General features: G+C 35.6%; 1 protein-coding gene across 1 annotated transcript in view; it reads left to right on the plus strand.

Annotated features, from left to right (window-relative positions):
* Window positions 1-16,459, plus strand: part of COPB1 (COPI coat complex subunit beta 1) — a 37,521-nt gene that overhangs the window by 4,070 nt on the left and 16,992 nt on the right. Inside the window, exons 3-13 of the mRNA XM_046016763.1 lie at window positions 303-532; window positions 938-1,107; window positions 4,119-4,233; window positions 5,242-5,334; window positions 7,613-7,750; window positions 9,883-10,002; window positions 11,988-12,095; window positions 12,180-12,326; window positions 13,311-13,456; window positions 14,679-14,775; window positions 15,507-15,667. Of these exons, the coding sequence (XP_045872719.1) occupies window positions 303-532; window positions 938-1,107; window positions 4,119-4,233; window positions 5,242-5,334; window positions 7,613-7,750; window positions 9,883-10,002; window positions 11,988-12,095; window positions 12,180-12,326; window positions 13,311-13,456; window positions 14,679-14,775; window positions 15,507-15,667 (1,525 nt within the window). The remainder of the gene's footprint in view (window positions 1-302; window positions 533-937; window positions 1,108-4,118; window positions 4,234-5,241; window positions 5,335-7,612; window positions 7,751-9,882; window positions 10,003-11,987; window positions 12,096-12,179; window positions 12,327-13,310; window positions 13,457-14,678; window positions 14,776-15,506; window positions 15,668-16,459) is intronic.

The following is a 16,459-nucleotide window of genomic DNA, read 5'->3' on the forward strand; positions in this document are numbered from 1 at the left end:
CATTTGGTATACCTACAGATTCATGGCTTCTGCTTTAACTCCATGGGTTAGGGACCAGAGATCTAATCCAGTGCCTTCATGTTCTCTGTAAAGTATCATAAGGTTCAGAGATAAATGACTTGGGTAAAGTCATTCAACTTGTTTATGGTAGAGCTAGGTCGAGAACCGTTGTCACTTTCTTTACTGCCTTTATTACAATTACTGCTGATAAAATGAGAAAATGTTTTACTTTGTGAATTGTAAAACAACCTGAGGAATTTTTCTTTGAAATGATTGTGCCTTTTTTTTTTTTTTTGAATCAGAAAAAGGAGATGTGAAGTCAAAGACTGAAGCTTTAAAGAAAGTAATTATTATGATTCTTAATGGTGAAAAGCTTCCTGGACTTCTGATGACCATCATTCGTTTTGTGCTACCTCTTCAGGATCATACCATCAAAAAATTACTTTTGGTATTTTGGGAAATTGTTCCTAAAACAACTCCAGATGGGAGACTTTTACATGAAATGATCCTTGTATGTGATGCATACAGAAAGGTAAACCAAACCATGGTTATTTCTGAATATTGCTTTGATTTTAATTGTAAAATTGGTGGAATGGGATTTGTTTTAATTTTTAAAATGATATCTTGGATAAGATCTAAGTTATCAATAATTGGAACTGAAGTTGTGAAAAGTTACTGTAAAAAGTTTTATTGTTACTTTCTTTGGACATATTTTCCATGCATTTTTATGTTACTAGTAAAAAAAAACCAGTAACACATAGAATATGAGACATTGATGTAATAAGTAAAAATGGACAGGAATCTGAAGGAAATTATCTAATAATGTAGATCTTTTTCCACAAACCTACTTTCTTTTCCTCATAAGAAATTTTGTACTTTACTGTGTGTTGTTTTGTAAAATGCTGGAACTCAACATTTCATATTTAAATTTTATCAGGATCTTCAGCATCCTAATGAATTTATTCGAGGATCCACTCTTCGTTTTCTTTGCAAACTGAAAGAAGCAGAATTGCTAGAACCTTTAATGCCAGCTATCCGTGCTTGTTTGGAGCACCGACACAGCTATGTTAGAAGAAATGCTGTTTTGGCCATCTATACAATCTATAGGTAAATAAAGGTACTCCTGTGTCTTAGTTTTATGAGGACTGTTTACTCTTTTAGACTGGAGGTTCCACAGCAGTTCCTTACAGATTGTACGTAGCTTGCGATAATGTTTTGTTTGGCCTGAGCAATTTTTTTTTTCTTATCATTATGTTGTCAACATTGAAAAGATCTGATAACCCCGGGTCCTAGTTTCTGCATGACAGTATGCTGAAATTAACAGTAGCTCCCTTTAAATAAGTTGTAAACTTTCTAGTTTATAGTGCCTGTCATTCTCAATTGTAGTACTTCAGTCCACTTAATTAGTTAACTTGCTTAGCCCTTGTAGGTTTTGAGTTTTGACCCTGTTTTTGAATTTTCTTTATGTGGAATGTGGGTCTTATCTTTTTACCCTTAGAAGCCTTGAGGAAACTTTTTTTTAAATTATTTTTATTAACATACAATGTATTATTTGCCCTAGGGGTACAGGTCTGTGAATCATCAGGCTTACACATTAATAGCACACACCATAGCACATACCTTCCCCAATGTCCATAACCCAACCACCCAGCCCTACCCTCCCACCCCCAGCAACCCTCGGTTTGTTTTGTGAGATTAGAGTCTCTTATGGTTTGTCTCCCTTCGGATCCCATCTTGTGTCATTTTTCCTTCCCTATTCCCAACAGCCCTCCGCCCTGCCTCTCAAATTCCTCATATCAGAGAGATCATATGATAATTGTCTTTCTCTGATTGACTTATTTTGCTCAGCATAATACCCTCTAGTTCCAACCACGTCATTGCAAATGGCAAGATTTCATTTCTTTTGATGGCTGCATAGTATTCCATTGTGTTTATATACCACATCTTCTTTATCCATTCATCTGTGGACGGACATCTAAGCTCTTTCCATAGTTTGGCTATTGTGAACATTGCTGCTATAAACATTCGGGTGCACATGCCCCTTCAGGTCACTACATTTGTATCTTTAGGGTAAATACCCAGTAGTGTGATTGCTGGGTCATAGGGTAGCTCCATTTTCAACATTTTGAGGAATCTCCATGCTATTTTCCAGAATGGCTGCACGACCTTCCATTCCTACCAGCAGTGTAGGAGGGTTCAAGGAGGGAACTTTTTAATTAGAAAGGTTACAGTTCTTAACTGATTCCTGTTGTTGGAAAGCTGAAGATTTTGGACTTTAAAAATGATTCAAAGAACCAATTAGATAAGGCTAGAATGCTTGGCTTTTATAATCACTGGTGTCAATCTATTTAGACAGAAGATGTAACTTTTACAAATATCTTTGTACTGTAAGAGTTGATTGTTGTGTTTCACAGTTCTCTTATTGTTATATTAGATTTTGTTATCTGTTGGGGAAGTGGTATTCTGGTTAATAATGTAGAGTTCTTTGAAAGTTACCATACAGACTATACAAATTTCAGAACTTAAACTAGACTGCATACACAAAAATTATGACATTTATAAAGCACCGGGAAGTTTGAACACTGTATATGATGATATTAAGGAATTTTTACGTTTTTTAAGGCATGATAATGGTGTTATGATTTGTTTTAAAAAGAAAGAATCCTTGGGCGCCTGGGTGGCTCAGTGGTTTAAGCCACTGCCTTCGGCTCAGGTCATGATCTCAGGGTCCTGGGATCGAGTCCCACATCGGGCTCTCTGCTCAGCAGGGAGCCTGCTTCCCTCTCACTCTCTCTGCCTGCCTCTCTGCCTACTTGTGATCTCTCTCTGTCAAATAAATAAATAAAATCTTAAAAAAAAAAAAGAATCCTCAATTATAATATGCCAATATATTTATAGAAGAGGTGGTGAGTAGTCTGGGATTTGCTTCAAAATAATATGGGGGGGAAAGTGGGCAGGGGTATAGGTGAAACAGAATTGTCCATGAGTTAATAATTGTTGAAGTCAGGTGACGGTTTTTAAGCTGGGGTTCATTAATCTGTATATTACAAATACTTAAAAATTTCCAGAATAGGAAGTAAGTTAGCAAGTAAGTGACTAAGTAAATACAATGCATAATTAATACAATTCAAAGGACTATTTTTATTCTTTTTTTTAAGTGATTATAGGCATTTTATTTTTTTAATTTAATTTTTTTTAAATTTCTTTTCACCATAATAGAATTCATTGTTTTTGCACCACACCCAGTGCTCCATGCAATACGTGCCCTCCTTAATACCCAGCAGCTGGCTCCTCCAACCTCCCACCCACCGGCCCTTCAAAACCCTCAGATTGTTTTTCGGACTATTTTTATTCTCGATAATTCTTTTTTTTTTTTTTTAAGATTTTATTTATTTATCTGACAGAGAGAAAGAGACATCAAAAGAGGAAATACAAGCAGAGGGAATGGGAGAGGGAGAAGCAGGCTTCCCCCTGAGCAGGGAGCTAGATGACGTGGGTTAATCCTAGGACCCTGGGATCATGACCTGAGTGTAAGGCAAGACCCTTAATGACTGAGCCACCCAGACGTCGTCCCCTTTATTCCTGATAATTCTTAAGAATCTTTCAGTACCTTGAGATTGCCATCATGAACATTGCTATTGTATTCCTAAAGTATATGAAAAACAATTATTAGAGATATTCCAGTGAAAGCATGTGGAAGAAGTCAGCTTTTTCTTTATTAAACTAGAAAACACATAATTTGATAATTTTTATTTTACTTTATTTATTTGACAGAGAGAGAGATAGCAAAAGAGGGAACACAAGCAGGGGGAGTAGGAGAGGGAGAAACAGGCCACCCACCGAGCAGGGAGCCCAATGATGTGAGCAGGGAGCCCGATGATGTGATGATGATGCGGGTCTCCATCCCAGGACCCTGGGGTCGTGACCTGAGCTGTGACTTGAGCTGAAGGCGGATGCTTAACGCTTAATGACTGAGGCAACCCGGCGCCCCCTTAATTTGATAATTTAGTAAATGAAGATGTAAGCTTGATAAAGATTAATTTTATAGGTGTCCAGGGAGTTACTAAGACAACAAATAGGTTTTTATTAAATATGAATATTACCTGTTTTATTTTAAGGAATTTTGAACATCTTATTCCTGATGCTCCTGAACTGATACATGATTTTCTGGTGAATGAGAAGGATGCAAGTTGCAAAAGGAATGCATTTATGATGCTAATTCATGCAGATCAGGTGATGAACTTTCTAAAAAAATACTTTTGTGACTGTATTCAAGTGAGAATTAAAAGTATTTACATAGACCTAATCAAGTTTTTAGTCAGTGATTTTGTTTATAGAACAACTGTATATTTTGGTGTTTTTTTTTTAGATTTTTGAACTTAATTTGTATAAAATAGTATTTTCTTAATCTTTCTCCAGACAATTGCTTATGTATATACTTAATTTTTTAAGCGTCTGAGAGGTATATAATAATAGCCACTTGATGGTTTTTCCAGATTGAAATTATTATGGCCGTATTTTGTAGCACTCTGTTTTGGTGTTTAAACCAGTTTTTCCTTATGTTGGTATAGATCTAAAATTGTTTCAAAGTAGTAGCTTTATATAGAGTTCACCCTGAGCCATGTCTGGGAAAGAAGCGTTGTCTTCATTGTATGTGAGTATCCTCACTAGACTCTTCAAATTTCCTAAGTTGGTGTCAATTCTACATCCGACTCTGCTGTTGCTTAAATTGTATGGATCAGCAGTGACTCTGCTTACTTTGGTGGCATCTAATCTTGGAATTTTTGCTGTCCAGTATTCTCAAAATATGGGAAATAATATGCATGAAGACTTGAAAAATATGGAATCTGTCCATTTCTCTGAAATCTAGATACTGTCATTTTATCTTTGTGAACAAGATTATTAGAAAGCTGCTTGTTTGGGCCAGGATATTTTGTCCTCTTGTACAGTTGGTTTTATTGACTTATATATTTGGTGTTTTGCTCTTTACCTACATGAGGGGCATAATTAGAAAAAGTTCAGTAAAATTTCCTGATACTTTTGCTGTAGAGATATTATTGAGGTCATAGTTTTCTATGTCAGCATTCAGGAAATAAGCATCATTGAGATTTTTCTTTAAATCTTAGAAGCAGGAATAACCATGATCCTAAATAGCTGGTTTGTTTCGATTGTAGGGGTACTCTGTCTGAATCCTTTTATTGAATGAGGTGGAAGATGATAAATATATTTTTATTTTGTTAGGATCGAGCTTTGGATTATCTAAGTACTTGCATTGATCAAGTTCAAACATTTGGAGACATTCTTCAGTTGGTGATTGTTGAACTCATTTATAAGGTAAGACTAAAATGGGTAAAATACTCTTTAAGAGTTTAAGACAATGTTAAATTGTCTTTTTCTGGAATGTTGCTTAATTGTTAGGATAATGTTTTAATAGCAGAAATATTTATTTTTTAAAAGATTTTATTAATTTTTTTGACAGAAAGAGACACAGTGAGAGAGGGAACACAAGCAGGGGGAGTGGGAGGAGGAGAAGCAGGCTTCCTGCTGAGCAGGGAGCCAGATGTGGGCCGATCCCAGGGCCCTGGGATCAGGACCTGAGATGAAGGCAGATGCTTAATGACTGAGGCACTCAGGCGCCCCCAGAAATATTTTAAAACATAGTCTATGAAAGCCTTTTTTTGTTTGTTTGTTTTATTATGTTTTTCAAGCACTTTCAATTTTTCTAAACCTCCTTAAAGAATTCTGTTAAAAACTCATGGCTTGGCCCAATACAGCAGCAGAGAAATCATTATGCAGTGTTCAGTAACTGAGTGGTTATGAATCAGGCTTTGGAAAAAAATTCAAAATCTTTTCTTGAGTATACACCAGACTACTTTGGAAATGTTATAAACAAATGAGAAAAGCTTTAAATACTTTCTGTGTTCCATATGTGTAAAAGAAAATAGAGAGACTCTAAATATGTCAGTATGACATTGTCAGCCATTGACCAATAGGAAGTCTAAAACTAGGTGAGATTTGGTTTTTAAAATGGGTTTTAAAATGAAGTGTTTTTTTGGCAACATTTTAATTTGATACATTCTTTGAAAGAATTGATTGCATCTTAATGTTCTGATGAAAGGTAAATAACATCCTGTTTTGGTATTGATAACATTGGAAGCCAACTAAAATATACAACAGGAATGACTTTACTAAATAGGGTAATATTGACAAAGTACCTACAGCAGACACTGCTGATTACAGCTATCTTTGGTTCTTTTTTTTTTTTTTTTTAAGATTTTATTTATTTATTTGACAGAGAGAGATCACAAGTAGGCAGAGAGGCAAGCAGAGAGAGAGAAAGGAGGAAGCAGGCTCCCCGCCAAACAGAGAGCCCGATGCAGGACTCGATCCCAGGATCCCAAGATCATGACCTGAGCTGAAGGCAGAGGCTTAACCCACTGAGCCACCCAGGCGCCCCCCTGTCTTTGATTCTGAAAGAAAAGGGCCCCTTTCAACACAAGGAACCAGTCATTTGGATTTGGCATTTAAGATGAAACCAGATCTGTAAATGTATGGTTCCTTTTAGTTCATTGTGTGGTTTGATGCTGCTGAAGCTCTCCAAAGTAGGGATTCTCTGCTATTCAGAGACTTCTTTGTCTAGCAGGGTCCACGTTACAGTAAGAGGAAGTAGCTTTTTTTTTTTTTTTTTAAGATTTTATTTATTTATTTGACAGAGCTCACAGGTAGGCAGACAGGCAGGCAGAGAGAGAGGGGGAAACAGGCTCCCCACTGAGCCGGGAGCCCAATGCCGGGCTTGATCCCAGGACCCTGAGACCATGACCTAAGCCAAAGGCAGAGAGGCTCAACCCACTGAGCCACCCAGGCGCCCCAAGAGGAAATAGCTTTTGAGTCATGCCTGAATAAAAGAGATTTGACTGTACATATGTTAGAGGAAAACCTGACATAAAAACCAAGTTCAGAAAAGAAAGAATAAGGAATATTTGCTTCATAGATAAAGGTATTAAAATATATTTAGGATAGCATAGGGAATTCTAGTTGTCTCCACAATGTGGAATATCATTCCAAATAAATAAGTAGTAGTACTTGAGAAAGGGGTTATCTTTCTTGCATTAAGAACCGATTTTTTCCTTTTATCAGCTATTGAGATTGATATCCATCATGTTTCCCTTTTTGACCTGACATCCAGAATAAAATTTTAGGACCAAATTTGATATCCTATCACAGTACCCATATTAATGCACTTGGTCATTGATTTTATTACTCCACATTTTCTTGTTCTATTTCACTTGTGTGATAGATAGATAGATAGTATGCATATCTTTTATTATAAACTATTGGAAATTTTTTGTGAAAGAGTGAGAATATTAATTGTGATTGAATAAATGAATGAATGAGTAGCTGTAACAGTTGTCTGAAGTAAAACCCATTTCTTCCTGAAATTACTAGTCATAGTGTCTTATCTCCTGTTGGCTGATGTCTTCAGATGCACTTACTATTCTTTGCTTTCAAATTAAGAAAACTAGCATCTAAGCTGACATCTATTAAAAAAAAAGATCTGTTTGAAATCAAGTGTCCCTGGAGTCAGTTGGAACCTAAATATTTTCTTCTCCAGGTCTGTCATGCTAATCCATCAGAAAGGGCTCGTTTCATTCGCTGCATCTATAACTTGTTACAGTCATCTAGCCCAGCTGTAAAATATGAAGCTGCCGGAACATTAGTGACACTCTCCAGTGCACCCACCGCAATCAAGGTACCGCTTATTTCTTTTGGTGCCCGTTAGATGATAGATATGCTGTCTTAGCACTTGAGATTTATTTATTTATTTATTATTTTGTTCTCTTTTTTAAAAGATTATTTATTCACTTGAGAGAGAGGGAGAGAGAATGCAGGGGAGGGGAGAGGCAGAGAGAGAGAGAGAGAATCTCAAGCAAACCCTGTGGGAAGTGTGCAGTCCAAGGCTGGGCTTAATCCCAGGACCCCAAGATCACGACCTGAGCTGAAACCAGGAGTCAGATGCATAAAAAGACACATTTAAGTGTCATTTAAGACATATTTAAGTAAAGACACATTAAACCCCAGTGCTTAATGACTTAGTGGCATTTCAGTTTACTCTGTGATTACATGGCATTACCTGGCATAGAAATAACAGTTTATGAACATTGTGAAATTATTGGATTCCTTACATAGTCCATTCTTTCTTCTTTCTTGCTTTCATATGTGGGGAGAAAGACAGAGAATACTAATATTTCTAGTTTCTGGAGAATGATACTGGTATTTTAAGATCTCTCCCCATGCAATAAGTATGTTAAAACCTAGATCTGGAAAAATGAATTTTGGATCCTACATGATGGATATTAAAAAAGTTTACAGTGCCTATTCTCAATAATGGAATGTTAGCTTTCTCTTTAATATATTTTATCAAGACTGCATGAGGAACCCTTAATATAGTCAGAGAATGAATAGTTCTTTAAAGCCAGCTTGTATAAATAGACTTAATTGCTTTACCTGCCAGTACTTAGAAAAAATTGTTTAACTTTATATTTTGAAATAATTTTAGACTTACAGAACAACAAAACAGCAAAAGGTGTAAAAATAGGACAAATTTCTCATTATCCTTCACCAGCTTCCCATAATGTTTGTGTCTTCATAGCAATTGTATAATTGTCAAAATTAAGGAATTACCACTGGAACAAATATCGTTAACTAAACTATAGATATTACTTGAATTCCACCGATTTTGTCACTAATCTCCTTTTTTTGTACCAGGATTCATTCGAGGATCCCACATTTTACTTTTAGTTGTCATGTGTTAGTTTCCTCCAATCTGTGCCACTTTCTCAAGCCTTTTCTTGTTTTTCATGACTGTAACACTTTGGAAGAATACTAGGACAGTTTGTTTGTAAAATGTCCCTCAATTTGAGTTTGTCTAATGTTTTCTGACAGATAGACTGAGGTTATGCATTTTGGGGAAGCATACTATGGAAGTGATGAACCTTTCTCAATGTATTATATCTCGGAGTGTACATGATGTTGGAATACTATCAGTGATGTTAACCTTGATCAGTGGGTTAAGGTGATGCCTGTCAGATTTCTCCACTGTTGAGTTATGATTTTTCCTTTTGTAATCAGTAAATAATGTAGTAAGGTACTTTGAAACTGCAAATATCTTATTTCTCCTCAAACTTATACCAACTAATTTTAGCATTTCTGTACAGCAGTTATTGATGTGTTATTCTAACAATGACTTTCTATTTCCCTCATTATACATTTATTAACTGGAGTCCTGCAAGAAGAGCTGTCCCTTTACCACCTGCCCTTCTTCCATTCTTCGTATCAGTATGGCTGTTTTATTCTGTATATTATAATCATTATTGTTATTTGTTTCATTTATCATACTCTTCCAGCTCTGGCTGTTGGGAGCTCTTTCAGGTTTGCTCCTTCGTCTAATGCTTTTACTGAGTTAGGGTCAGACTTTGTGGTCCTGATTTTTCTGTACCATAATGCAGAAAATTTAGACTTTGTACCTAAACGCAAAGAAACTGAATAGCTATATTTTGGGGGAACTCTGTCTGCTTTTTTCTGCCTTGTTTCTTAGCTTCAACCCTTAATTTTTGACTGTTAGGTATTTCTGCCTATAGCCACCCCTTTTCATTCTTTCAACTTGTGATTCTTCTTAACTTTTTTAAACTTGAAAATAATGAGATTTATTAGAATTTAGGAAGAGGGGAACACATTCCTTTGGGGAAAATGCATAAACTTTTAGTGCAGGAGTAGTTAATGTATTTTGGTTTCTTTGGAAGCTTTATTTTTTTTCTTATTTTCAAGGTCTGTATTTAAGATGGATTAATGTGTTCCTAAAATGTGTTTCTTTTTTTTATATAGGCTGCTGCTCAGTGTTACATTGATTTAATTATTAAGGAGAGTGACAACAATGTAAAGCTCATAGTTCTGGATCGATTGATAGAATTAAAAGAGCATCCTGCTCATGAACGAGTACTACAGGTAACTGTTACCTGAAAGAGAGAAATCCTAGATAAAAATCTTTCTCACACTGAGGTAACACTCAAGCCTTGCTATCTTGGTTAACTTAAATTCTTGGAGACTGGGTAGTTTAAATTTTGGTCAGCTAAGGTGTACTCTTGAATCAGCATAGCCTTTTAGAGAATTTGCCATGAAAAATATTTCTAACATGAATTAATATATCTTTTCTATTTGTACTGTGTTTGGTATTCTTAACAATAGAGATATATTCATTTTAACTTGAATATCATTTACATTTTTGAAAAATAAGCCAACTGAGAATGAAAGATAAGTCTGTGGAATTATCAGCATACCTATTTAATCTGTGAGAATAATGATTATTATAAAAATAAAGGCCCATGACATCTAAATTCAATGTTATTCTGGATCAGAGCAGCAACAAAAAATTTGCTATACAGGACATTACTGGGACAGTTGGAGAAATGAGAATTATAGACTGTATATTATGTAATATTGTTACCAGTGTCCTCTGAATATGATAATTGTGGTTATAGGAGAGTATATTCTTATTCTTGGGAGATGTACACTAAATCGTTTAGGTGTTAGGAGAGTGGGATAAAGTATATATGGCAGGGACACCTGGGTGGCTCAGTTGGTTAAGTGTCTGCCTTCGACTCGGGTCATGATCCCAGGGTCCTGGGATCTAGTCCCAAATCTAGCTCCTTGCTCAGTGGGGAGCCTGCTTCTCCCTCTTTCTCTCTGCTTGTGTTCTCTCTTTCTCTCTCTCTCTATCTCTGACAAATAAATAAATAAATAAATAAAAATCTTTTTTTAAAAAAGTCTGTATGGCAAAGTATTAACAACTGCTGAGTGTAAGTGAAAGTTATATAGAAATTGGTTTTTAGAACTTTTTTGTAAAAGATTTTATTTATTTATTTGACAGACAGAGATTACAAGTAGGCAGAGAGGTAGGCAGAGAGAGAGAAGAGGAAGCAGGCTCCCTACTAAGCAGAAAGCCCGATGTGGGGCTCAATTCCAGGACCCTGGGACCATGACCTGAGCCAAAGGCAGAGGGTTTAACCCACTGAGCCACCCAGGCACCCCAGTTTTTAGAACTTTTTATCAGTGAAATTTTTTTAAAATAAAATTTTAAGTAAAATCCCTTATAAATTAGTTTTGCTGTATTTTAAAATCTTTATCTGCCATAGTGTTTTTTTAAAATATGTGCCAGTAAAACATTACATTTTCCTGCAGAGTGAAAATAACATCTCACTTAATGAGATTAATAGTTTCTTTTTTTTTTTTTTTTTTTAAGATTTTACTTATTTATTTGAGAAAGAGAGAGCCTGAGAGGAGAGAAGTCAGCGGGAGAAGCAGACTCCCTGCCGAGCAGGGAGCCTGATGTGGGACTCAGTCCTGGGACTCCAGGATCATGACCTGAGCCGAAGGCAGTCACTCAACCAATTGAGCCACCCAGGCACCCCGAAATTAATAGTTACTTAATATTATCCAGTACCAACTCCAAAGTCAGATTTCCCCAAGTGTTCCTGAAATACCCCTTTTGTTTGGTTTGTCCAGTCATGAACATATATCTTACCTGGCTATGTCCTTGATGTTTCAATTGGAGCAGTAATTTTTTTCATGACATGGGCTTGTTTAAGAGACCAGACCAATTGTTCTGTAGGAAGCCACTCCTTGAGGATACATCTGATTACTTTTTGGTGGTGTCATTTTGTTTCTCTAACTGCAGAATTGTCTATAAACTATGAGTTTGATCTAAAGCTTGATAGAGTCACAGTAAACATTTGCGGTTTGAATGCCTTATATGTGATATATATTTCATACCACGTTACGTGAGGATACCCAAAATATCTGGTTTTTCTACTACCAGTGATTTTATTATTGATGAAGAATTAAGGTGATAATGGTGAGAACCCTCCATTCTGTGGTTAAGATTTTTTTCTCTTAATGGTGGTGTTAATTCTGGATTTTCTGTTATTTCTCAGGATCTGGTTATGGACATCCTGAGAGTACTGAGCACACCAGACTTAGAAGTACGCAAGAAAACTCTGCAGTTAGCACTGGATCTCGTCTCTTCTAGGAATGTTGAAGAGGTAAAACAAAACTCTGACAGCCCTGTTGTAAGCTGTCAGGCCAAACATGGTATAATTCCTACTTATTTTTACTTTGTTCTCTAGTTGGTTATTGTTTTGAAGAAGGAAGTGATTAAAACAAATAATGTGTCTGAGCATGAAGATACTGACAAATACAGACAACTCCTTGTGAGAACATTGCACTCCTGTTCTGTCCGATTTCCAGATATGGCTGCAAATGTTATTCCTGTGGTATGTAATTCTGATGACTTTAATTTTGAAATTCTCTAAAGGAATATAAAGTTTTAATTATTTAGCAGTTAAACTACTAGTAGAATCACTAAATCTTGTGGTCAGAAGCGATCTTTCTGTTCACCCTTAAGCTCAGAAGGATAAGGAATCTGACTTCTTTCTCTTACATCTTCATCAAAAAAGTAAACGCACAAAAATAAAATGACAAAAATACCTCCACATATTATTATAATTGATGTTTGTTACAGTTACCTATGGTAAAATTATGCTGTGTATAAATATCATTCAGTAGCACAAATAAGTATTTCTTTCAAATAGTTTTACCTCTTTAAAGTTGAAGGATTTTTGTTATAGGAAAAATATATATACTTAGAATCATTGGCTTCTGCCACTGTCAGATAGATGAGATCTGTTACTGTAATTTGAAATTTTGTCTTTGAACCCCAAATTTTCTCTGAAATGATTTTACTTTTAGTTACAACTTAGAAGTATCCAATTAATTTATTTTGAGTTGCGTATTTCCAGCTTTTGTTTTATAGTGAGTTTTTTGGTTGTCAATTTGGCTACACAAAACCCGGAAAAGACATTGTGACTTCTTTTACATAGTAGTGCGTGTTTCTCAACTTACGTTTTGTTATATGTTTTAAAATTATTATATTCTTAGTAAAGTTGTTTACTTCTTAGAACTTAGATAATTCTTTCTTTCTGAAAATTATATAACTTATGGGATGTCTGAATGGCTCAGTCAATTAGATGTCTGACTCTTGATTTCAGCTCAGATCATGATCTCAGGGTCCTGAGATTGAGTCCTATGGAGGACTCAGTGCTCAGTGTGGGGTCTGCTTGAGATTCTTTCTCTCCCTCTTCCTCTGCCCTTCCCCTGACTTGTGTGCACATGTCCCTCACTCTCTCTCAAATAAATAAATAAATCTTTAAAAAAAATTATCTGACTTTTATCTTATTGTCCTTTCTTTTCCCTTTTAGTTAATGGAATTTCTCAGTGACAATAATGAAGCCGCAGCTGCTGATGTCTTGGAGTTTGTTCGTGAAGCCATTCAACGCTTTGATAACCTGAGAATGCTTATCGTTGAGAAGATGCTTGAAGTCTTTCATGCTATTAAATCTGTCAAGTAGGTTTAAAGTCTGTTTAAATGTAAGGTCAAGTAAGCAGTTTACTAGTTTCTATCTTTAAAGGGTCAGTGGGGGAAAAAAAAAGGGTCAGTGGATTGAAAATATAAGGGAGAAGAAATGAATCAAGATACATCAATATAAGTATCAAAATAGACATCCCCTCACTCCACCTTCAGTAAATCTATAATCTGTGCACAAAAATTTGCTTTTGTAAGTGTGATTTAGCTAGGTTTCTCTACCCTTATTTCCTCTAAAATATGGTGAATCATCAAGTGACTAAGGAACATATTTTTAAAGTGTATCACTTTCGGAATATCATTATTTATATCTCCCATTATTGTTTATTAAAGTGAGGGATTGAAAATGCAGACTAAATCTGACATAATGCATTTCCCTTAAATAGCCTTTGCTACTGAGAAAGGACTGTTGCATCCAAATTTACTTCATTTAAAGCATCTGATGAATAGAGTATACTAGACTTGCATTACATCCATGTTGGATAGAAAAGAAAGGGCCACTGTAAAATTGTTTTTATGATATAATGTATTGATATTTATGGAAGTGAGAAAGATTTGCTTCCTTTGTGAGGAAAAAAAAAATCATACCAAAGTTTTGCCTTTAATGGCTATCATCTCTCAGAACTTTAGTTTCTAAAAAGTTCTCTTGAATAAATTTAATGAAAATCTTAAGGAAAACGTAACTGAAGACTTTATTCAGTTTAACACTCAAGTAGAGAATTATTGCTTTCTTTATGTTTTTGGAGTGTTTTAATTACTGATCCTTTGCACTCCTTCCTTATTCATTATTCTGTTCAGCATCTTGCCTTTTCTTTTCAGTGACTACAAATAAAAAGTGAATTACTTTTTACATCAAAGTTATGTATTTTTTATAATAGTAAATGATAAAAGTTACCTTAACTGTGTCCTAAATGGAGGATAACACCTTTCTGGGAGACATTTTTTTTATTTTTACTAATGAGTTTACCAATTTTAAAGTGTTCCTAATAATAATGGGTGAGAATACTTACTTTCCTTTTGAAGCTTGTGATTTCTGGAGAGAATCGAACTCAGTGTCTTTGTTACATTCCTTCTTAAAATTTCATCCGTAGTCCCTTGGAACTGCAGAATCTTGTTTTCTGCTTGAGCTTAAATTCATGGAGAAAGATCTCTCCTTTAAGATTTGTTAGCAATGTCAGTGTTTCAGAACTTGTTCTTCCCTTAGGATTTACCGAGGAGCATTATGGATCCTGGGAGAATACTGTAGTACCAAGGAAGACATTCAGAGTGTGATGACTGAGGTCCGCAGGTCCCTTGGGGAGGTATGTTTTACTTTAGTAATTGCTACTGTATATGGTGATTTTACTTTAGTAAATCTGACTTTTATGTGGTGGTTTGCTTTTGTATTTTTATTTAGTAGTGTTGGAGTTAAAAACACTAAAAAATGTGTTTTAATTACCCAGATAAAGCTTAGAGGCTGTGGGATATTAGGGGCATCCCTCTCCCTGCATGGAGCCATAACACCTGTTCTATTGTCTGTCTTATTTACCCTTTCAGGTAAGATTCTATTTGAAGAAAAGATTGTTTGTTTAAAAAAAGGAAAGACTTTTAAAACTCTGTGTTAGCTTGTGTATTCTGAAAAGAGAATGCGAGTATTACAAGAACCATGCTAACATTAGACTATTTATGTACTAAAACTGGCAGTGTTTCCTCATCCAAATAACCATATGATAGAATAGGAAGAACAGTGTTTGTGAGGAGACCTGGGTTATAGTCTTGTTTCCACCATTAACTAACTCCAGAACCTTGGGTATAAATTTCTTAACCTGACTGGACTTGAGGTTTTTCACTTAGGAAGAAAAGGAAAAAAAGAAATTTCACTTAGAAAAGAAAGAAAAATTTCTTTCCCTGGGAAGGAAAGAAGATTGAATGCAGAGTTGCAAAAATCCCCTTGGGGGGATTGCCTTCTCCATAGAAATGATTGACTATTTAAATATGATTTTTGCTTGCTGTTGATCTTACTACTAGACTGATGTTTCCAATTGATTTTTAGATCCCAATTGTAGAGTCAGAAATAAAGAAAGAAGCTGGCGAATTAAAACCTGAAGAGGAAATAACTGTAGGGCCGGTTCAGAAGTTGGTAACTGAGATGGGCACCTATGCAACTCAGAGTGCACTTAGCAGTTCTCGACCCACGAAGAAAGAGGAAGAAAGGTGATCTGCAGCACCTGTGCCCTACCATCTATACTTTTTAAACTATTGCTCCTGAGTATAGTACAGTCAAGTGATTTTTTTTCCTCTTACTTGCTTTTTGGAAATCTTTGGCATTTAAGATACTTGAGAGGAGGATGTTTAATCTCTCTCAGGAATTGCATTGATGGTTTTACTCCTCTGCTTCCTAAAACTGTTTTCATTGAAATAACTATTCTATTTAAAAATTATATTACGCATATAGAAATTGCTAAGTGGAGCGACACCTGGGTGGCTCAGTCAGTTAAGCATCTGGTTTTGGCTCAGGGTCCTGGGATCGAGCCCCACATCAGGCTCTCCAGTCAGCGGGGAGTCTGCCTCCCTCTCTCCCTCTGTCCCTCTCCCTGTTTGTGCACGCATTCTCTCTCTCAAATAAATAAATAAAATCCTAAAAAGATTTAAAGAAAATGCTAAGTGGAGGTAACTGTGAATTTTGTTGCCTGTGTTAGTGCTTGGGAAACATATTTTGAAGATTTTCCACCTAATTGATGGAATAAAATTTTAAATTTTTTTGCCTTATTTTGCTCTCCAGTATTATAATGAACACGATAAAAATAATGCCTAAAATTTTAATCGTAGCTTACTGTATGCTAGGCATCGTACTAAGTAGTTTGTCTCTTGTAATCTTTAGCAACTCATTGAGATACAGTTTATTATTACCCCATTTTACAGAAGAGGAATTTGAGGGTTAGGAAGGTTTGTAACTTACGCATAGGGACACAATAAATAGATAAGCTGGAATTTAAATGTAGGTCT

The sequence above is a fragment of the Meles meles genome, chromosome 8 (genome assembly GCF_922984935.1).
Source record: "Meles meles chromosome 8, mMelMel3.1 paternal haplotype, whole genome shotgun sequence".
Classification (NCBI taxonomy): domain Eukaryota; kingdom Metazoa; phylum Chordata; class Mammalia; order Carnivora; family Mustelidae; genus Meles; species Meles meles.